This window comes from Ogataea parapolymorpha, chromosome II (genome assembly GCF_000187245.1).
Source record: "Ogataea parapolymorpha DL-1 chromosome II, whole genome shotgun sequence".
In the NCBI taxonomy this organism is placed as follows: Eukaryota; Fungi; Ascomycota; class Pichiomycetes; order Pichiales; family Pichiaceae; genus Ogataea; species Ogataea parapolymorpha.
The window spans coordinates 286540-307834 of record NC_027865.1 but is presented as its reverse complement, the minus strand read 5'-3'; the positions used below and the strand labels follow the sequence as shown (position 1 = coordinate 307834).

At 40.9% G+C, this 21295-nt stretch overlaps 14 protein-coding genes across 14 annotated transcripts; 8 read left to right on the top strand and 6 right to left on the bottom strand.

The window, feature by feature from the left end:
* Window positions 1-161: 161 nt before the first annotated feature.
* On the top strand, window positions 162-659 carry HPODL_04703 (Transcriptional activator HAP2; the record flags this gene model as incomplete). Its single annotated transcript, XM_014081048.1, has 1 exon — window positions 162-659. One exon carries the CDS (start codon window positions 162-164, stop codon window positions 657-659), a length of 498 nt encoding a protein of 165 aa, XP_013936523.1.
* Window positions 660-727: 68 nt separating this feature from the next.
* Window positions 728-3643, bottom strand: HPODL_04702 (Importin alpha re-exporter; the record flags this gene model as incomplete). The annotated part of the gene is made up of 1 exon (XM_014081047.1): window positions 728-3643. One exon carries the CDS (start codon window positions 3641-3643, stop codon window positions 728-730), a length of 2916 nt encoding a protein of 971 aa, XP_013936522.1.
* Window positions 3644-3743: 100 nt separating this feature from the next.
* On the bottom strand, window positions 3744-4895 carry HPODL_04701 (cyclophilin; the record flags this gene model as incomplete). The annotated part of the gene is made up of 1 exon (XM_014081046.1): window positions 3744-4895. The coding sequence occupies one exon, from the start codon at window positions 4893-4895 to the stop codon at window positions 3744-3746; it is 1152 nt and encodes a 383-aa protein (XP_013936521.1).
* A 266-nt stretch (window positions 4896-5161) lies between these two features.
* HPODL_04700 (uncharacterized protein) lies at window positions 5162-6199 on the top strand (the record flags this gene model as incomplete). Its single annotated transcript, XM_014081045.1, has 1 exon — window positions 5162-6199. One exon carries the CDS (start codon window positions 5162-5164, stop codon window positions 6197-6199), a length of 1038 nt encoding a protein of 345 aa, XP_013936520.1.
* A 270-nt stretch (window positions 6200-6469) lies between these two features.
* Window positions 6470-11047, top strand: HPODL_04699 (Guanine nucleotide exchange factor for ADP ribosylation factors (ARFs); the record flags this gene model as incomplete). The annotated part of the gene is made up of 1 exon (XM_014081044.1): window positions 6470-11047. One exon carries the CDS (start codon window positions 6470-6472, stop codon window positions 11045-11047), a length of 4578 nt encoding a protein of 1525 aa, XP_013936519.1.
* A 188-nt stretch (window positions 11048-11235) lies between these two features.
* Window positions 11236-12402, top strand: HPODL_04698 (uncharacterized protein; the record flags this gene model as incomplete). Its single annotated transcript, XM_014081043.1, has 1 exon — window positions 11236-12402. One exon carries the CDS (start codon window positions 11236-11238, stop codon window positions 12400-12402), a length of 1167 nt encoding a protein of 388 aa, XP_013936518.1.
* A 24-nt stretch (window positions 12403-12426) lies between these two features.
* HPODL_04697 (Orotidine 5'-phosphate decarboxylase) lies at window positions 12427-13218 on the bottom strand (the record flags this gene model as incomplete). The annotated part of the gene is made up of 1 exon (XM_014081042.1): window positions 12427-13218. The coding sequence occupies one exon, from the start codon at window positions 13216-13218 to the stop codon at window positions 12427-12429; it is 792 nt and encodes a 263-aa protein (XP_013936517.1).
* Window positions 13219-13284: 66 nt separating this feature from the next.
* HPODL_05120 (uncharacterized protein) lies at window positions 13285-13589 on the top strand (the record flags this gene model as incomplete). The annotated part of the gene is made up of 2 exons (XM_014081041.1): window positions 13285-13362; window positions 13398-13589. 2 exons carry the CDS (start codon window positions 13285-13287, stop codon window positions 13587-13589), a joined length of 270 nt encoding a protein of 89 aa, XP_013936516.1.
* A 6-nt stretch (window positions 13590-13595) lies between these two features.
* Window positions 13596-15041, bottom strand: HPODL_04696 (uncharacterized protein; the record flags this gene model as incomplete). The annotated part of the gene is made up of 1 exon (XM_014081040.1): window positions 13596-15041. One exon carries the CDS (start codon window positions 15039-15041, stop codon window positions 13596-13598), a length of 1446 nt encoding a protein of 481 aa, XP_013936515.1.
* A 47-nt stretch (window positions 15042-15088) lies between these two features.
* HPODL_04695 (uncharacterized protein) lies at window positions 15089-16000 on the top strand (the record flags this gene model as incomplete). The annotated part of the gene is made up of 1 exon (XM_014081039.1): window positions 15089-16000. The coding sequence occupies one exon, from the start codon at window positions 15089-15091 to the stop codon at window positions 15998-16000; it is 912 nt and encodes a 303-aa protein (XP_013936514.1).
* Window positions 16001-16005: 5 nt separating this feature from the next.
* On the bottom strand, window positions 16006-17751 carry HPODL_04694 (Nitrogen permease regulator NLRG/NPR2; the record flags this gene model as incomplete). Its single annotated transcript, XM_014081038.1, has 1 exon — window positions 16006-17751. One exon carries the CDS (start codon window positions 17749-17751, stop codon window positions 16006-16008), a length of 1746 nt encoding a protein of 581 aa, XP_013936513.1.
* Window positions 17752-17794: 43 nt separating this feature from the next.
* Window positions 17795-18340, top strand: HPODL_04693 (uncharacterized protein; the record flags this gene model as incomplete). Its single annotated transcript, XM_014081037.1, has 1 exon — window positions 17795-18340. One exon carries the CDS (start codon window positions 17795-17797, stop codon window positions 18338-18340), a length of 546 nt encoding a protein of 181 aa, XP_013936512.1.
* Window positions 18341-18404: 64 nt separating this feature from the next.
* On the bottom strand, window positions 18405-19337 carry HPODL_04692 (Sphingolipid long chain base-responsive protein PIL1; the record flags this gene model as incomplete). Its single annotated transcript, XM_014081036.1, has 1 exon — window positions 18405-19337. One exon carries the CDS (start codon window positions 19335-19337, stop codon window positions 18405-18407), a length of 933 nt encoding a protein of 310 aa, XP_013936511.1.
* Window positions 19338-20370: 1033 nt separating this feature from the next.
* On the top strand, window positions 20371-20977 carry HPODL_04691 (Protein required for ethanol metabolism; the record flags this gene model as incomplete). The annotated part of the gene is made up of 2 exons (XM_014081035.1): window positions 20371-20436; window positions 20477-20977. The coding sequence occupies 2 exons, from the start codon at window positions 20371-20373 to the stop codon at window positions 20975-20977; spliced, it is 567 nt and encodes a 188-aa protein (XP_013936510.1).
* Between the last annotated feature and the right edge of the window lie 318 nt (window positions 20978-21295).

Sequence of the window (21295 nt, the reverse complement as noted above, 5' to 3'; positions counted from 1 at the left end):
AGAACTGGTGCGTACATGAAGGGGAGTAGTTTAATTGATAGTTAAAATTGAGGAGTAAGTTACCCGGTGAGACCGCTTGTAATTTTTTCGACCCGACGATTTTGTAAACTCTAATGTCCGATAATAAAGCAGCCGAGGTCAACAGGACAATATCATCTTCGATGTCAACCGAGTTCTCTCAACCACAGCAACAGAATCCGCAGCACATAGAATTGATGTATAGGTCATCCCAACCACCGCTCACTGGGGAATACCTTGATACTGCTGAATATCATACATCTACATCAACAGATCAATCACCGCTCCCCACTACGCCATCTCCGCCGGATCAAGCACGTACATCCTCCGTAACCACACAAACTCAGGCCGATCAACCTTACTATGTGAATGCTAAACAATACCATCGCATTTTGAAGCGAAGAATAGCGAGAGCAAAACTCGAAGAAAATTTAAAGATTCAGCGTGGACGCAAGCCTTATCTACACGAATCTAGACACAAACATGCCATGCGCAGACCAAGAGGCCAGGGCGGTCGATTTTTGACCGCTGCAGAGATTGCTGAAAAAGAACGATTGGAAAAGCTGGAAGACATGCAAAAAAACAACGAACAACTAAACCAGAATCAAAAACACGAAGACTCCGGAGGAAATGTCGAATGATGACGTACGATAGAAATGTATAATACTACACAATCCTAGTTATTGTGACAAGACTTGCTATATGTAGTTCATATAATTCCCAAGCTTCTGGCAAGTTCCTGTTCTGGTTGATCAAGACTCAGAACAACATTCTGAATGTTTGGAAATGATGCAAGTTCTGATTGAAGATACGCCAAAATCATCTCCTTTGAACTAATTTCCTTAACTGGATCAAAAGGCTTCTGCTGGATCGTGTTCAGTTTATTGAAGCTGGATCCAAATGAAAGCTCATCATTTTCTAGCTCAAGCAAAAGCTCAACATTCTCATTGAAGTTTTTGTAATTTTTGATGCTGTCAGATGCGGTTATCTTTAGCAGCTTAGAGAGTACAAGCTTGAAAGCATCTTGGCCTATGATTTGAGCGTTTTCAGTTATCAGACTGGTGAGGCCAACTATCAAGATTTTTTTGTCAAGCAAATTATTAAATGATTCAATTGTAGGGACGATTACGCCGATAAGAATCTGTTGAAACACTCCAGATTGAACACTCTCTATGAATTTAATGACAAAAGAAGAATTGAGCCCGTTTTTTTTCAAGTAAGGATCGTTTGATGTTGGCAAAGCAGCAATGGAGCACAAAAAGACAATGAATCTTTTGACAAATTTATCTGTTCGAACCGTCTGTAAACGAGAAAGCAATATCATTGCCACTTCTTTCAAAAAGGGCTCTAGGCAAGACATATCAACGCTTAGTAAAATTGTTTCCAAGAAGTCAAATCCCAAATGATCGTTCAATTTCGAAGACACGAGCTTTTGGAAGACTCCTAAAATCGGAGTTAGACTTGCGGCGGATGTGAATAATGAAGGTTTGAATTTGATGATTGCTGCCAATAGCCTTTCAATCGCTGGGATGTTAGCTCTCAGTTCCCAAACTGCTGGAGAACACAGAGGCTTGATTAGTTGCTCGTATTCAAGTGGCATCTCGGTAGAGTTTGGATAAACTTCTAAACAATATGAGAGAATTTGAAATGCATATGGAATAAACTCATGAATGTCCTGAGCTAAAACTGAGAGCATGCAAGGCTTAATCAGTTCGAAAATCTCTGTGATCTGACTGTTGTTGTAACGGATTAATACACAGATTGATTCAAATGTATAGTGTGAAAATTTCGGATTTGATGGGTTTTTCCCAATAATTTCAACGATTTTCATGAGCTGTTGTAGAAGCTGTGGGGCCCTCTCGCTCAGTGAGTCTTCCGCAGTGAGAAGAATCCTCATAACGCATTTCATCAAGAACTCGTTCTCTGCTAGTTTTTCTGGAGACTCTCCTTTCCCAAACATGAGCCTAAACAAGTTTGTCAGAAGATCATTAAATACAGGCGCTGGTATGTCTGTCTTGCTGAATAGCAACTGTTGATGACTTGAAGGGTTTCTCAAAGACAGGATCTTTTCAATGGTGATAGCAGCATAGGTATACACCACGTAATTACCGTCCTGAAAATGTGAAGATAAAAGTGGAAATGCTTCGATCAACTGCTGTTTTGTAAGCTGATTTCTAAAAGTGAAGATGTACTTAATTGCATCGACTTTTAAAATTGGATGAGAGACTTCATTAACCAAGTCTTGGGCCACGTATTGTGAAAAGAACTCAACGACATCCACCAATAAATTGGTAGAGGTTATACCTGCATTCGTAATAGATCCTTTTGCAGCAATCGAGCTGAACAAACATATCGCCAAGTCTTTGGACTTCCAATCTGTCGGATTAGACTGAAAGCTGGCCAAATAATGATTGACGTAATTCATAACCACTTGAGTGACATCCTGCTCCTTGTTTTCTTTCAAAGCTCTCAAAAAATCTGTAGAGGCTCTTCTTCTTGTGTCGGAGTCAGAACCCTCAAGGTCCCTTCTTGTATACTCAATAGGGTCATCTTCAAATAATTCCTCATCTGACTCTCTTAACATCACGTTTGGCAGAATGATTTTTTCTGTAATTTCTTTCAATGCGTCTTCTGATTTCAACGTGCTATTGTACTGCTCCAGAGAAGCAATGATCGTGAGAAATTGTAAAGCTTTTGATGCCAAAATGTCATATTTCGGCTGTGTGCCAATAGAACTAAGCAAATCCCAAATGGTTCTGATGAATTCCGTGATTATACTTCCCAACTCTTCTTGGTACCTTGTAGTGTATAGTTGGATTAGTTCACAACAACTTGTTTTCACTTGAGTAACGATATCTATCTCTTCGGTTTCATTGGAATCTTCAAGTAATGGGTTTGAGTATTTCAAGTATTTGTGTATGACTGCCATACCTTCCTGCAGATGGTCTTCGAAAAACTCTGGAATATCCTGACAATTCAAGTCGTAATAAATTTTAACCAACAACAACAGGTTTTCAAACAAAAGTTTAAGATTCTCTTTGTTTGAGGTATTTTGATCGATAAGTTGATCGACCATCTTCAGAAGCTCCAAAAAGGGTTGGGCAAATTGTGAGAGAACAAGATTGATTTCGATGTAGAGCTCATTGGAACCAAACAGAGGCCGCCATCTTTTAAAAATTGAATGAGCGACTTTCAAAACTCCCTTATTGGTGTGCATATTCTCCGGAGATAGTTTTCCCACAAGTTCTTCTATGAGCTCCGGCCACAATTCAGGAAATTCCGATTCCGCAATGAGGGAGACTGCTTCGCCGATTTGGATTTGAAGAGAATCAGGCAGCCGAATCATAAGTGAGAGGATCTCTGCTTTAATCATCTTCACGTCATCTAAATGAAGTCGATAAACTCCTGTCTCATCAATCCATTTTCTCTTGATCAAGTTTTTGAAATACAGTGATCCTGCCAATCTCACAGAAGAACTTAGATCATTGGCCGCCACTACGTGTAACAGTGTGGATGGAAACCCCTCTTGATCTTCAACACTTCTCAAACTCTCCTCCGCAAGTTTTGCGGTAGACGGTGACAACGATTGTGCCAATAATTGTGATACAGATGCAATATCCGTCATCAAAAAAATTCACTCGTTGAAGTTGAAAACATTTATATATTTTATTCGGGAATTTTTTTTATAGTGATCGTCGCACACCAATCTCCTTAAAATAAAATATCTAATCGAAAAATTTGGCAAACCTTTGCCTCTCGCTTTTCTTCTCGTCTTCTACAAGCTTTTGAACCACGCATAGCTCACTCTTTATTCCCTGATCATTAGGACACAGAGAGCTTGCCTTTTGGAGGAATTCCAAAGCCACTTCAAAATTCTTAAGCCCTCGGTAGGCCATACCTAAGCGATAAAATGTCTTCGATGTTTGTGTTTGTGTCATAGGGACCTCTTTGTCCATTTCCAATAGATACCCACAATAGTCAATTGTAGTCTTATAGTCGTTCATTTGGAGTGCCACTAATGCCAGATTGAGGTATATCGTTTTCTTAAGATTCAGAAATTTCTTATGATATTCAGGGTTTGTGTCTTGATCCGGAATCAGTTCATTACAATACCGCAAAGCCTTTTTATATTTCAGAAATGCGTCTCGTAATCTTTTTTCTTTCAAAAGTAATGACGCCGACTCTTTTATCACTGTGCTAATCTTGTAGGTCATTTCAGGATTTTCAAGATCAAGACCCTTAACTTCGTTGTCATCAGGATACTCTTCATAAATGTCTCCGCCAAGAGAATCGTAGCATGCATTATAGCACGGAACAGGGTCTCCATTGTTCCACTTTCCACAATCCACAATGAGAACCATCTCTTCTTTGACTGGTAGCCAAGCCTGTGGATCGTTATTTTTACTGCTGATAACGGAGACTCTCTCAATTTCTCTGACAACTGATTTTCCATGTCTGACTTTACCAAAAACCGTGTGCTTTCCTGTCAAGTGAGGAGATGCTAAGGTGTTGATAAAGAATTGTGAGCTATTAGAATTAACTGTGCCTTTATTAGACATACAAACCAAGAAGGGTTCGTCTATCGCTCTTAAATTTTCATCATCAAAGAAGTTTGATGTGTAAATTGATCTCCCACCTATCCCTAGAGCAACGGGAGGATATTCATCATGCCGGATTATCTTGTGATCCGTGTCTCCGCCCTGAATCATAAAATTCTTGATTACTCTGTGGAAGCAGGTATTTTTGTAAGATTTACTCTCGCATAGCTGTAAAAAATTCTCAGATGCTTTTGGAGCCTTCTCAAAATCAAGCTCAATAACTATCCTTCCAACATCCCTGGTTCCCACCCGAATGTCAAGATACGCAAAAGTTTTCATTGTACTGAAAAATAATTATATTTATTCTCCTATTACGGCCTTGCAACATAAACATCTTTGCATTGCCTATTTGAAAATGTGGGGATGGGGATTTTTGATAATCGAATGTATCATCTTTCGCTCAGCTCATGTTAATCTCGTCAAGAGTTTTAGGTAAACCAACAGTGAGTTGCCTTAAAAGACAACTATCAAATCTCGGATATTCAAAACAAGAACACGAAATATTCTGGCGCGAAGAGAAACTGAGTAGAGCCAGAAATGATTGCATGGATTTGTTGAAAAAACATGATGTTTCCTCCTATCTTCTCTCCAAATTCTATCCCAAGGAGTTTCAAGACATATTCCTTGTAGTCAAAGCTTTCAACTCAAACCTAGCAAAGATCGCACTAGGCTCGAGCATTGAAAGCAACCAATTTATCAAATTGAAATTCGGATTCTGGCAGGAACAACTTGATCGTTGTGAGAGGGATGTTTCTGGCCCATATGATAGTGCGCTTCCAAAAAATATGGGCGAACCAGTTGTTACTTTAGCGAGAGAATGTATTAGAAAAGGAATTAAAGTAAACTTTGACAACTTACGTCAAATGATTACCAGCTACCAGCATTTTTGTACAGATGAGGGAGTTCGAGGTTTCAAAGACACATACTCAATTTGCTCTTTTGGTGAAGGAATATTTTCACAGATGAACTATGCTCTTCGAGATGCTCTATTTTCTCCGAATTTCTCTGGAACTTCAAGATTTTCTTTGGAGCTAATGGATTGTGCTGGGAGAGAAAAGCTGGAGAACCTTCTGAATGACATTTACGCTCATATAGGACAATCTACGGCCATTGCGTCATTTTTGCTTGGATCTAGATATTATGCTACTTCAAGATCTCAAGTTTTACTACCTCTCGAGTCAATTGCCAAACAAAATACCACTCAGGAGGAGGTACTTAGATATTTACAGTCTGAAGACTCAAACCAAGAGATAGACGAAAAAATAAGGGAAATTGTATTTGATGTTGCTACCGTTGCTAACGATCATTTGTTGAGTGCCCGCACAAAGTTCAACGATCTCAAAGATGAAATATATAACTTAGTTGACAAAGAAGGGAGCCTGGAGCTAAAACTAGGATGGGAGCAATTAAACCATGGAGTTCCCGATGCCATGTTCCTCCCGATGATGAATGGGCTTCCTACTATTTGCTTTCTTGAGAAACTTGAAAAATACGATTTTGAACTACGAAACCCTAACCTGAGTATAAAAGACTGGAGGCTTGCTTGGAAAACATACAGGTCTTATAGCAATAGGGTTATATAGAGGTATTGGATCTTATCGTATCATCTCGTCTCGGTGCTCGTAACCTACAACGATTTTTTTTATAGGCGTGGACTTTATGAAAAACAAAGTGGTAGATAGAATCAAATAGCTTGGAATAGATCGAATGTACAAGCAACTAAACTGCTGCTTACATTTGAAAACCATTCAACTTCTACTATAGACTGATTTATTTTACTGTCGTTCGGTGATCAATTGTGAATTCAATTATAAGGGCAAACTGAAACACTGATCGCGTCAAAATCACTTACCATGATCGACAATCGACTTTCGACGCTTGATCCGCTCTCTTTAGCGATTGAAGAATGCACATTCATTACTTCTGTTATGAGGAAGTCCACAAAGTCGGCATCCAGTGGACCACTATCTACGCTTCTTGGGACACAATTTGGCAAAGAGAGTACACCATATGGTGACGATGAGGGATCCACACGCCTTTCGGCCTTTTTGAAGTCTGGAAACAAAATCAAGGAGGATGATCACTTTCTAAGTGGATTTATCGAGCTCAGATCTATGTTGAGCGAACTGAAAACAATCGACGACATTGATATGTTGACTCTCCTACAGCCATTCCTTTTACTGATCAAATCACCTATCACATCTGGCTACATAACAGGCATTGCGGTAAGCTCTTTATCTAAGTTTGTCAAATACGGAATCGTGAACGAAAATTGTCCGAACATTTTTCAATGCTTGGGTCAAATAATATCAGCGCTGTCGCACTGTCGTTTTGAGGGGTCCGACCAAACACAAGATGACATTTTGTTGATTAAGATAATTCAGCTATTGGAGTTGATAGTTACTTCTACGTTGGGTGACCTGCTAACTGATGACTCAATGTATGAGTCTGTTTCGACATGCTTTTCCTTAGCAATCAATACCAGGAGACGTGAAATTCTTAGAAGCGCCGCAGAGACCTCTCTTATTAGTATAACCGAGAAAATATTCAGCAAATTGAGATACATCAAAATTGACTCTGGGATTGACCACAATGTCAAGACAACTGAAGTTGAACTTACTGCTACGACAGAAACTGGAGAACTGCCCAACGATATAATAGGAGGTACGGATTATACTCAATCTCATGAGTCGACAGTCGAGGATAACGTGAGAGCACGCGAACTGACTGACACTGAAATCCAAGACAGAAATAGCCAAAGCAGCAGCAACTCTAGTTCGCAGATATATCATGATGATCCTGAAGATCATAAGACCTCAGGCAATAACGAAAGTTATTCGACCGCGGGAAAAACAAACTCTTCCATTGCCGATGACGACCAAGTTCCATTTGGAATTCCTTGTATGAAGGAATACATGAACCACACAATTGAAATCCTATCGCCGGATAATCAGTTCAGATTTACCGAAAGTGCTAGGGTTTTGGCACTGAACATACTTAACACCATTGTCGAGGTCTCAGGTGGTGTGGTAGTCCATCATCCGTCTCTTTTCCAATTAATCTCGGACAAAGCTTGCCATCATTTGGTACAGCTCGTTCAAACTGTGGACTCTCCCTACTTGCTCACTCTCGCAATGAAACTCTTTCTTAATTTGATTCTTACTATGAATCATTATCTGAAGATACAGATCGAACTCCTTATGACTACAATCTTTCAAGGTATGGTTGCCGATTCAAAGATGTTGGTCAGTGATTTAGATAAGAACGTTGAGAGAATCTTTGAAATGGGGCAGAGGGGAACTTTTGAAGTTGAACCATTGAGCGAAAAAGAGGTCGAAGAACTGGGAGCTGAATTTCACACAGGAAAAGGCCCCGTGATTAAAGAAATTCTAGTGGAAACTTTGAGCGTGTTATGGGTACGCTCTCCTTTATTCTTTAATTCATTATTTAAGTCGTACGATTGCGACTTTGATAGATCCGACATGGCAGAATCGTTGCTGAAATTACTTTGTCGCTTGTCGGCATCTGAAGTTACGCTTTTTACTACTTCCAATGTTCCTTCCATATGTATGGAAGGTGTCCTTTCATTTGTTGACGGTGTCTACGAGCGCACTAGAGCAGCTTCCAAAGCTAGCATTGAGTTTGAGAAACTTCAGCCAAACCAACTGGTTTTGCAACAAATTAAGAAATCGGATTTCATTGAATGTACCAAAAAATGGAATGAAAAGCCTCAGAAGGGTCTTCAGATGCTTCAGGACAAAGGATTCATTCATGATATGAATGATGTGAGCGAGGTCTCCAAATTTCTCTTTGAGAAATCCGGAAGAATTGACAAAAAGAAGCTGGGTGAACTGTTAGCTAAGCCCTCGAACACTGAGCTTCTGAAGGAATTTGTGAAGCTACTTGATTTCAGAAACCTAAGACCAGACGAGGCGCTGAGAATGTTGTTGAACAATTTTAGATTGCCAGGAGAAGCACAGCAAATTGAACGAATTGTTGAAGCGTTCAACGAAAGATACATTGCATGCCAGGATGCTGAATCTATATCACCAAATGAAGAGAATGATGACGAGAAAGTCACCCCAGACCAGGACTCGCTTTTTGTATTGTCTTTCTCAATCATCATGCTAAACACAGACCTTCATAACCCAAACGTGAAAAAACCGATGACTTTGGAAGATTATCAACGCAACCTCAGAGGATGCTACAAGGGAAAAGATTTTCCCCAATGGTATACTGAAAAAATATATCATTCCATTAGAGAAAAAGAAATCATCATGCCGGAAGAGCATCGGGGCACTTCAAAATGGTATGAGACTGTCTGGCATTCCCTCATTGCAGAGCAAGCTAGCAAGATGTTAAGCGACGACGTCATTGTTGAGGATACTGATAATATAGAAGATTCTCTCCAATTTGACAAGGTTTTGTTTGAAAAGACAAGCAAATATATTGTCAGCACCTTGGTTACAATGTTTGATGATGCTACTCACGACAGCGTTGTAACAAGAATGATCTCAAGCGTCGAAAAATGTGCTGCAATTGCGTCATATTTTGGTATGAAAGACCTGGTTGATCACATTATTGAAATTGTTGCACATTTAACAACTCTTACTGGCGTAAAGCCTTCCGAGTTCGCTTTGGAATCCAGAGAATCTCTTCCTATCACCGAGCTCAAGCTTGAAAAGGAAAATGAGACAATCACTGTTAGCTATTTATCCGTTCTCTTTGGCCGAGATTTCCGTGCTCAACTAAGCACGCTTGTGCTTTTCCGCATTTTGAAGAAATCCAATTTTAGAGTCTCAAAGCACTGGGACTTCCTTGTGAAGATTGTTTTGACTCTTTTTGAAAATGGTTTGATTGAACCAAATCTCTTTCCTGAATTCCAGAAGAAGATAGGCTTGGATAAGCTGTCAAAACCAAAACCAGAATTTCAATTTAGTCGTACTAAAGCCCTGAAAGACAATGGTTTGTTTTCAACATTCTCGTCTTACTTGAAGGGCCTTTCTGATGACACTCCCGAACCTACAGATGAAGAGATCGAATGTACTCTTTCAGCTATGGAGTGTATTAAAACAAGCAACATCAGTTCTCTGTTCAGGAGTGTTAGCAAAACATCATCTGAAAACATAAATGCTCTAGTGTCAATTTTGTTGAAGCCAATACCAAAGAAAGAAAAGGCCGATCCTCGGGTTTTCATACCTGAGACTTTATTTATTCTAGAGATATGTGTTTGCTACCTGTTATTGACTGGAAATTCAAAGCTTGTCGTTGAAATACTGAATCTATGCGATGAGATTTTCAGTCCTGCAGAGGACTTTAAGATGGGCTGCCTAGTCAGAGTCAACGCTTATAAGCTTCTGTTATTGCACAACGGAGACGACTCGAATGTTGATCTTCTCAACAGTACTATCGACAAGTTTTATGATATTGCTGATAAAAACCGAGACGCTCTGATGAAGTATGGATCAGTCATTTTGCATCCGCTACAAATGCTAATATTAGTGAAAGGCACATGGTGTCAAGACATCTTGTCCAAAAATAGCAGATATTGGTCTCTAATTCGCATATTCGCTTCTTCTCCGAAAAATACGGAAGTCGTTTACCAATTCATGCGCAACCTTGTGGAAACTCTCCCTGAGATAATCACATATCAAAATTACATGGATGTTTTGGGTCTTCTTGACGAAATATCAGCAGTTGGTGCATATGGAGCGCAATGGGAGCAAGAGTATGATAAGCTGATTGCTAGCGGCCACAAGGTAGAGAAAAATAAAAATCCGTTCCAGGATTTGGTGGCAACGGCTACTAAGTCAATCACATTGACTTTAGGATTAGCAAAGCTCTTCGATTCAAGCAATTTCAAATCCACAGTCCCGACTGATACCGATAGCTCATCTATTTGGTATCCTTTGATTGAAGCTATTGCTCACCAATGCTACAATCCATGCAGAGAGCTGAGATCTCACGCTCTAAAAACGCTCACAACACTACTTGTTTCCTCCGACTTACCACTGGACTCTCTATCCCCTGAGTTGGTCTTGGATGCGGGATGTATACGTTTGTTACTGGAGTTACTGAAGCCGGATGTGGAAGGCACAGATGCAGAGGGAATGATCAAAACCCAACACGATGTGCTCAATTTGACTTGCAAGGTGATCCTAATTTACAAATTCACAGATGTAAATGCGGTCATCGGAAAAGTTCTGGCTGTCTCTTCTAAGTTCATTGTCAAAAATCGTCACCGTCAGAATTTTAAGGATGAGGTGCTGGAATTTTTAAAAAACATGCTACTTGTCAAGAAAGAACAAGCTGATTTGGAGAAATTGGAGAAGCTACAAATTGATAAGTCACTAAAGCAGATGATTGAGGGGATAAGGGACGCGGAGAATACAGAGGCGAAAGAAGACTTTAAAAGCGATACACAAGAATAATCAATTGAAATCCTATCAACGAATTATTGAAAAGAATAAGGACCTCGCTGCCATGATTAAATAGGCCAAAAATATTAATATTCGAACTAGTATTTATTCGTAAGAATTCCAAAAAAGTGCTGCTGCCAGGATACTAAAAATCCATTTGGCTGTGCTCCTAGATCTCAAAAGCGATTTTTTCCCATTTTATGGAGCGAGCGAAAGCGGCCGATTGGCCTATCGACAGCAACTCAGCTCCTCTAAAGGATGAACTAAACTCCACAGTGCAGCAACTATCTCAAAGAAATACACAGGTTGTGTCTGCTTCTTCAGCAGGTATCAGGGCCGTGATTTACCAAATGACTTCTTTGTATATGAGAAATCCTGCAAAGCTATTTAGGCCGTCTCGATTTGACTACCTCACAACAGCAAGAGCTTTGATGCATGGAGAGCTTGCATCCAAACCGTGGAGCTTACGAACACATTCAGGAATAGCTCTTCTATACCAATCAATCAAAAAAGAAGGGTGGAATTTTATTCCACGACAAGTACTTCCTCCAATAGTAGCAAACAGCGCAATTGGAGTGATTCTTTATTCTACTTACCTCACACTATTACAACGTTTTAATAAGAGAAAAATGAACTCCATCGATGATCCTAGCCCTGTCGACACCTTCAAAGCTGGTTTTGTTGCGGGAGCTGCTGCTAGCGTGGCTGCGTCACCGCTAGATGCACTTTACGCCCGATCGAATTACTCAGAGCTTGTCAGCGGTAAACAGAAGAGCATGTGGGAGTATGCTTTATACAAACTAAAACAAATTGGTTTAGTTGGAATATTTGCAGGCTTTAGTTTAAATTTCATAAAGGAAAGCCTTGGATTTGCATTCTACTTTTCAGTATTCGAGCTTGTGAAAAACCAGGGGTTCCACAAAACAAAAGCAGTTATACAGTGGTATCAATATTGGCGCTCAAGGCTTTTTCATGGTGAAGAAAACCGGGAAAAGAATTCAAGATTCTTCAAAGCTTTGAATTTGACGTTTATCCTTCTTGCTGGAGCTTCCGCCGCGACTACACTGCTTGCTATCCAATATCCACTTAATAAAATTCAAAAGGTCCATCTGACTAGACTTGAGTCTCTAGATCTCTACAACGAAGCACATCAACTGGATCGGCGTCGCTTCTTCAAACTCTACTATAATTCTTACCTTGAAACGTTTGATATTATTCTACAACGATGGCGAAAATCTCACCTCTCCCTCTTTGGTTTCTGCTATAGAGGCTTTTTTCGATCGTCCTTCACTAGTATTCCCGCGACTTCTATTGGGCTTTTCGTATTTGAAATATCCCGTCAGCATTTTAGCGAAAATCAATTTTGATGATGTATATAGAACAAAATGCCATTAGGCACTGCGCCGCTTGTAAGCTTCCCACCCAGCTTTTCTGTATCTCTTCCCTTCCACCTCAGGATCTCTTCCTTTACCGAATAAACCTCTTCCGACGATAATGACATCGGTTCCTGTTTGTATCACTTCATCAACAGTTCTATACTGTTGGCCTAGAGAATCACCTTTATCATCTAATCCAACTCCAGGAGTCATAATCAGCCAGTCAAAGCCTTCTTCACGGCCTCCCATGTCTCTCTGTGCAATAAATCCAATGACAAATTCTTTATCGCTTTTCGCTATTTCCACAGTTTTTTGAGTATACTCACCGTAAGCTAATGATCCTTTTGAAGAGAGCTCAGCAAGCATCAGAAGCCCACGTGGCTCATCTGTACTTTCTTCTGCTGCCTGTTTAAGACCTTCAACAATTCCTGCGCCAGTCACTCCATGTGCATTCGTGATATCGGCCCATTTGGATGTTCGATAAATTCCTCCCTTATACTGTAGTTTGACCGTGTTTCCTATATCAGCAAACTTTCTGTCTTCAAAAATCATGAAATTGTGTTTCTTTGCAAGTCCTTGTAAAGGTAATATGGTGTGTTCATAAGAGAAGTCCTCTACTATGTCGATGTGAGTTTTGACAAGGCAGATGTAAGGGCCCAATTTATCAAGGAGCTCCAATAATTCCTGAGTTTTAGTCACATCCACAGAAGCGCAGAGGTTTGTTTGCTTGGATTCCATCAAATTAAGTAGTCTGCTGGCCACCTTTGATGGGTGAGACTTCGCTCTTTCTCCATAAGATTTGTACATATTGATTATTATTCAGGGAAATATTGAAAATTTTTCGATAATTCGTTAAACTATTTTTGATACACCATGGATCAACTCAACTATAAAGAACAACAAGAGTTCCAGAAAATTGTGGAGCAAAAGCAAATGAATGACTTCATGAGAGTAAGTAAACCACCTTCTGAAAACTAACATTACAGCTCTACACCAGTCTGGTGGACAGATGTTTCAATGATTGCGTCAACGACTTCACCTCCAACAAACTTAGCTCTAGAGAAGAAACATGTTTGAACAAGTGCGCTGAAAAGTTCCTCAAGCACTCCGAAAGAGTTGGCTCAAGATTCCAGGAACAGAACCAGATGTTGATGAACCAGATGAGAGGCGGCAATTAAACAGCTTTAATTGCTGGATGATTCCCGGAATAGGCTCAACAAGTTTTGCGTTTCTTCCATCATTTCAATCGTCCATTTGTAAGTTTCTGTCTGATGCATATCGTTGTACATAATTGCGTTGCTGAACATCAGTTGAAGCTCAAATTCCAACTCGTCGAATGATTTTATTTCACCCGTCCTAATAGCTTTACCCAAACTCTTAATGTCCACAGGATGCCGTATTAGCTTGTAGTAATTGGGCTCTTCGTTTTCATTCACTGGTTGCATGAACATGGATGCAAACCGGTTGGATGATATCTGTGTGAGAAGTTGTGCAGAAAGAGCATTAAAGCGCTTAGTACAACCAGGGGGGACGCTTTCGGATCCGCGTCGCTTGCTCCCACGTTCTTCATCTCCACTTGCTGGCGTGGATGGGGTAGCAGGTTCTGGAGTTGGCGATGGTATTTCTTTAGAAGCCGACTTGGATTCCAATTTCGTTTGGGGTTGTGATTCTACATTCAACTCGGAGCTTGGCGCTGGGCCTTCTTGAGGTTCGGAATGCGTTTCCGATGGCTCTGTTCTGCTTTTTTCCAAAGCAGTGACCGGTTGAGATTGAGCCGATGATTCTGCCTCGGGCTCGACACCTTCATCGATCTCTTTGTCTGCGTCATTATCGTCCACGTTCTCTTCAGGTTCTTGTGCGTCACCTTTGGCCATTTCCAAAGTTTTCTCCAACTGTTCTTCATCTAAAACAATCTGGCCGTCTTTCTTCTGGTTATCCGAGAGATCTTGAAGAACCTTTGTAATTTCCTTACCCTCGTCTGACTCGAGTTTTTCCTTCACCATATTGACTAGTTCCTGTTGGGTGGCTTCCTGCACATCTTCAGCACCCTTAGTGACATTATTCGGTTGTTCTATCTCGGATTTTTGAGAAAACTCAGCAATGAGCTTTGAATCCTCGACGCTCCCGCTTTCAATCTGCTCTATCTCTTTTTTCTTATTCTTATATTTCAGCTCCAAGCTCGTGATTTCTCCAAGTGTGGTATTTTTGTAGCTATTTAGTATCTTGATCAACCTGTCTTTCACCAAAGAAATGTCGATCTTATTTGAAAGACGAAATATCGTACTCTTGGGAACTTGAGTTATCACTTGGTCACTGATACTATCCACGGAAAGACTCTCTGAAATCACTCGCACAATCTGGCCAGGAGTTAAGATGTCTTGGAATGTTTCTCCATTCTGTCTTTTCTGTTTTATTGCATCCAAAGACCCTTTAATGTTTAAAATGTCAAAATCTGGATTTATCAATGGATTATTGTTTATCATCGCTTGAAGCTGTAAAATATTGAATGAGATATCTTTGCGAGGAGGTTGGGATTGTTGGGCTGCAAGGTATAAAGAGTGGATATGCTGCAGAGTGACTATCTTCTGCAAAGCAGTTACATGAGCTGATGACTCCGGCTCCTGAGACATTCGCGTTAAAAATATTGATATTTTTGTTTGATGTTTTTTTATTTTCAATGAAAAGAGAGCGAGAAAATGAATTACTGCCAAACCCTCCATCCGAGTCTTCTGAAGGGCTTTTTCAGTTGCCCGCTTACTACCCATTGACCAAAAAGTTCAAATCTGAATTACGTCAACTGAATCCTGCGAAGACGATTGATTCCGTAATTAAGGAGACACGTAGCGCATTGATGGAGACACTCTTTGAATATATTGATAATCAGGCAGAGCAAGAGATTCAGCAGGTCTCAAAAGGTAATGTAATGATGGAGGACTATGAGAATACCAAGAAACTAAAATACAAAGAAGATCCCGTTTTGCTGCGAGGTAAGCGCGTTTTAGAGAAGCTAAATCAAACTCGACGACGCCAGGCCACCTATCTCGCTGCCTTTCAGAAAACACGTACAGAAATCCTGGACCGCCATGAGCAGGAGCTTAGTTTAGAAGATCTTGAACGTTATGCGCATATGGAAGTTGTACCGTCACAAGTACATGATCTTTACAAAGAAGTTCTATCCTCGAATGTGAGTGAATCTGCTTCTGTCAATGAACAATTGGTGAAGGCAGAGACAACTGAGATTGATAAAAAGCTTTTTGTTGCCATCAATCCAACCGAGCCTATACCTTTCAACGATCAAGAAGATGACGATGAAATTGAAATAGGTGGTGGTAAAGTGAATTTAACTTGTCCGATTTCTCGCTTGATAATGAAGAGTCCAGTCAAAAACAAAAAGTGTGGACACACATACGACAAAGCTTCGCTCGCTAATTACAATTCGTCTGATTGCCCTGAGTGCGGGGCTCCAATCCAAAAATCTGAGCTTGTGGAAGATACACTTATGAAGATTAGGATAGCTTGCTACAAGAGAGACCAAAAACTCCAAGAGTTTCATAAGACAAAAGTGGATGAAGACATCGACCGTTTATAATGGATTTACGAATTGATAACGCTCCAATCGCCCATTTTCGTAAGGATTTCGACAACCTCTTTCTTAGGAAGGCTCATTTCCGTGCATATCATATCGAAATCCCGACATTTCTTCAGCAAGCGAGAAAGCTTCATTTCTTGTTGTTTCCTAAGACGCTCAGATTTGAGGCCTGTCAGGTCGAGGAATTTGTCATTGTTCTCTGCTGCTTCGATGAGCTTATCGTCGTCGTCGAAATCGTTGCTGAATTTTCTGATGTTCTTGGTGACAGGCAGCACAGAAACATTGTAATTGGGTTTCTTAGGATGTGCACCATCACTGTAATTTGTATATACTGTGCCAAAATCTATGGATGTCGAGAACTTGTTGGACACAGGATAAGTTCGCACCCTGTAAATAATTCCCCTAAGCACGCCAAAGGTAACGAATCTTCTGATATCAATATGAGTCAAAAGCTTGCTATTTTCTGAATGCCATTGACGCAGAGTGAGGTTCTGATTCATAGAACGATAGAGAAAGAATAGAGTAGCCTTTGAAGGCAAAGGAACGAACATAGTCTTTTGAGTCGACTTATGATTTTGATAAGAGCTAGTTTTGGGTGAAAACGATTGTTGACCGTCATGCATCTGTGACCTTTCATTTCCCAATAAAGAAGAATGCGTGCTTGCGTTCTCTATATCTGGATTCGACCCTAAATCTTGACCCCTATGGAGAGGCAAATTGCCAAATGTTCCAGTGGATGAAATCACGTATCCTTGACATTCGGAAGCCATCATTGGGTCGCGCAAAAAGTTGCATATCTGCGAGGTAGGAGCGTAACAATTGGAGAACTGAAATACATCTAGAACGGCAACGGATCTGAAGTGGATCAGGTGCTGGATACACTGCCTTGTCAGTTCGTAATCTGCATCTGCTAGAATGCTAATTCTTTTAATAGAGTTAATACCGTTGATAAAAGGTAGGATTCTCACCATCGTCGGGTCCCACAGTGGATCCACCATTGTCTCTAATTTCACTGTTGCTATAGGAACATCGTAAGCATTCAATTCGGGGGGTGGGGGCAAAATGGGAAACAATTTGATATCGACAGAGTTTGCAGAGTCTATGGGAATGAGGCATTCAGAGTAATTGTTCAGGTCCTGGTAGATTTGCTGGACTAAGCTTTCTATAGATGCAAGAATTGGGCCGCTGGACTCGGAATGTTTTATATTTTGATTGGAGAATGTCACTTCGTCGCCGACGTCTTCATCTTGTATTATTCGAATATAATTTGAAGTCTTGGACCAGGTCTTGGGCTCCAATTCCTTTTGAGGCTTAAAAAAATCCTCATGGTTCTTATCTGCTTTGGAAAGCATTTGCGATTGCTCCTCCAGTGCGCGAAACATACGTCCCAATCTTTTGACATGTCCTTCGTAGGGGGTGGTATCATCTTCGTATTTGAAAACAAAGCACAGATTGAAGCTGAAAGAGTTTCGGGCATAATGAGACGCATATATGTTGACGGGAAAGCCTACCACACGGTAGCTGCTAATTTTGAAAGTCACCAATTTGTTACAGAGTGCTGGTTTAGGGATCACATAGTTTTTGATAGAATCGAAATCGAACAAGGGAGCAGCCAACGTGGACGAATCTTTGCTTTTATCTGCCGGCACTATTGACCCACTAGGGACCTGACAGACAACCTTCGTTCCCTCTGTGGGGTGAAAAACGGCGTAAAACATGGATATTATGGACGTAAATCCATCGCTAGACATGTTGAATTATTTAATAAAATTAATTTCATAATATATCTTCATTATGGCACCGATAACGTCGTATATAAAGTTGAGCCCGCGAATGGTGGTTCCAGTTAAAACTTACGTGAACCGTAAGGAGATACAGAAGAACATCAGTAAGCTCTCCATGCACCAGACAACTCTTAACCTCTCGAAAGTTATGCGAATTACCTTATCAAACAAAGACCTTCGAAGACTATATGAAGATATCAAACCCATTCTCCTGCGTATCTTACTTGAGTACTCAGCAGATCACATAAGGTCTATATCTAAACCTGTCAGCGATGGCAAGTATCGCATCCCGCTCACAACAGACGACTGGAAATGCTATTTAGAAATAACAGTTGGAGAGATCGAAGAACTGCGTCAATATTTGCGATACGAGGCTTTGGGGCATAATTTGGGTCAATCCTGGCTTCTAGTCAAAGACGTAGTGTTCAAAAGGGAGGAAACGGCTGATCCACTATTGGGTGAGGAGGAAGACTATAAATCTATAAAAGTCAAGTACCGAAATCCTCAGATCATTCCGATTCCACTTAGCCTCTACGTGCACGCTACTACGAAATGAGCAAATCACTAAGCACGCTTCAAAATCAGTTTAACAATACAGACAGAAATAAATCCCACACTACTTAGGCGGCTTGCTTTTCAGGCTCGGCCCATTCTTGCTCAGTCACATGCATGTTTTGAACATCCTCGGCCAAGTCGTCATCGTATATTTCACCATCAGTAGCCTTGAAACTCAAAGTTGGCTTAACTTGAGCGGTCTCGTAAGTCCATGAGGCAAGGGCATTCTCGCAATCGATGATGATTTGCTTGGATGCCTCGTAGCCATCGTATGATGGTCTGGTCTCACCTGGGGTCACTGGAGAGTCGTCAAGCAATTCCAGAAGAGCCTTACCATAACCAGCAATCAGAGCTAATTTCTCAGAGTGTTCTCTGATCGAGTCGAAGTGGTAAGCGAAGGAAGCCTTCAATTTCTCTCTGGTGATGTTGGAAAGCTGTGCCTCAGCAACAAGCGATTCTGCCTCGGCCCTGACCAATTCCTGTTCCAAGATCACAATCTTTGGGGATTGTGGGTCCTTGTACTTCAGGTAAGCAATTTGATCAGTGATCTTTTGTTTCCGGTCTCTCGATGGCTGGACGGAACCCTCAATGTCTCTGATGCTTTTGAGGGTAATTCTATATTGATCGTATCTGTCAATGAATTGGTCGTCCAGTTCACCAATCTCGTAAATCAGGACGCCTAATTTGTCTGTGATGTCACTGACGTCGTCCTCATTGTCTGCACCCCAGAGGGAAAGCTGCTTGGCGGCAGCCTTTCTCTCCTTGGAAGACAATTCAATGGCTCTCATGACATTCTTCTCCATTTTGACAAGCTGGGCAAGCTTCTTGGCGAGTTCCGGACCAAACGAACCAGCAGCAGATCTTCTGATGGAGTTGGTAATGGAGCCTTTACCAAAGAATCTGTTAGTCTTGGTAGAAGACGGTGGAACAGGGATTGGGTTCTGCAAGTCAGAGGCTGTTGGAGCCCTGCTTGATCTGAGAGAGTAGGTTCTGTGCATGTTTGGAAATACTTTAGCTGGGCAGCTTTTTTTTCTTATGGTGAAATTTAACTCCTTAAATAGCTGGCGACATTGCCGTTCTGGGAATTTTAGAATCGATCATGTTTGCTCAGTAAATTGGCCCAAATCGGGCAAATTGCTAGATGATTCCTGTTACTATGAATTCTCGTTAGGACTAGAAATAGGTCTACTTATCAGGCCTACAATCTGAACCTTAACACGGCCCGGTAGCTTGAAGAACAGGTGTTCATAGGTTGCCATCCTATCGCTCCCAATCTTTTTGGGGCTCAGTGCACGACCAGAAAATGGGGCTGTACTGGTGATTCACGGGAAACCACCATTCAACTACTGGTCTTTTTAGTACACATGGTTCCCATTGGGTGCTACAAATGTTCCAGGTCGTTCGGTCTTGCAATTGATGTCCAAATATCGTGGAAATTGAGTTCTTCATCAATCTTATTTTTCTCAAAAAGGAAATTTGTCATGTACTAAACAGGAAGCGTGAATAGCGTGGGGAATCAGGGACTTTTCAGACCCAACTAAAATCCACATGCGGTAAGCCATTTGAGCCTGCAGATGTGGCATACAATATGGCCTTAAAGGTGTTTAGGTATGCTTGATACAGATTTTCGGTAGTACCAGTTACACACGCCTGAAGTGATGCGCAGATCCGCAATACCGTGTACTTATACCTAAAAAGCGCGTCTGGCTCATCAAGCTTACGTGCTCTTTCTGCTTTGTAGCCCAACCCAATAGATACCTAACTTATTGTACCCTCCTGCTTCCTCCTGAAACAGGTATATAAATGCTCTATTCCAAAAGTGGAAATAATTCAGATAGCAGAAACTGACGAGTAGAGAGTCCTCGCCTAAAAGCCAATACATTATAGGTTTGATCCCTTTGCCTCACATGAATAAGGCGTGAGGACTTGTGTGTTTACCAAAAGGTGATTGTTGCTATATTGCTCATTTAATAAAACCCTATAATTTAAATTTCGCCAGATAAGAAAATTTTCGCCTTAGGCAATCTACGTATGATCTCTGGATACAAAACGTTCTTTGCACGGCGGCCTTTGATGGCAAATATGATATCCACAGGAGTAAGTAGAGTATTCATATCTTCATCACAACTAACAGCAGATCTTATTTGGTACCGGCGATGCGCTTGCCCAAATATGCTTTCCCCAAGACCCAAAAGCGAAATATGATTACCTTCGAACTATGAGGGCAGTTATCTACGGGGGCGCCGTGTTTGGCCCAATTGGAAACAGGCTATACAAGTTTGTAGACACGATAAAGTTCCCGCTCCCATGGCAGCCAAAGAGACTATACGACACTATAGCAAGAGTTTCGTTCGACCAGTTGGTCTGGGCTCCAATTGGTATTCCACTTTATTACAGTTGCATTACACTCATGGAGGGATACGGAATTCCCGAAATCAAGGCTAAATTACGCGAGGTTTACCTTGATACGCTAATTAATAATTGGAAAGTTTGGCCTCTTTTCCAGGCATTCAACTTTTGGTTCACCCCCGTGAGATACCGCTTGTTGGCAGTCAACATCATAAGCATAGTATGGAATTGTTACCTTAGCATTGAAAACCAAATGTCCAACGCCAAGGTGGAGCACAGTGAACAGTGAGTTGCTACATACAACAAACATGATGTCGTGTGGCGATGCATAGATTCTTGTAGTTTTTTTTCTGACTGCTGGCCACTTGTGGCGAGTGAACGAATTGTTTTCTTTTTTCCCACATCTAACAAGAGCGATTCGTTTCAAATAAATAAGGCACAGTCATCAACCCCAGCACATTATACGAAGAGGCAGTCCATTAGTGCATCCTTTGTAAGAATTGCCCTCATTCAATCGGTTTTGGCTTCAAGTTACTCTGATTTGGTTGTACATAACAAAAAACCTCATCTTGTGTAATCGCAATTTACGATATATCAAGCTCTCAAA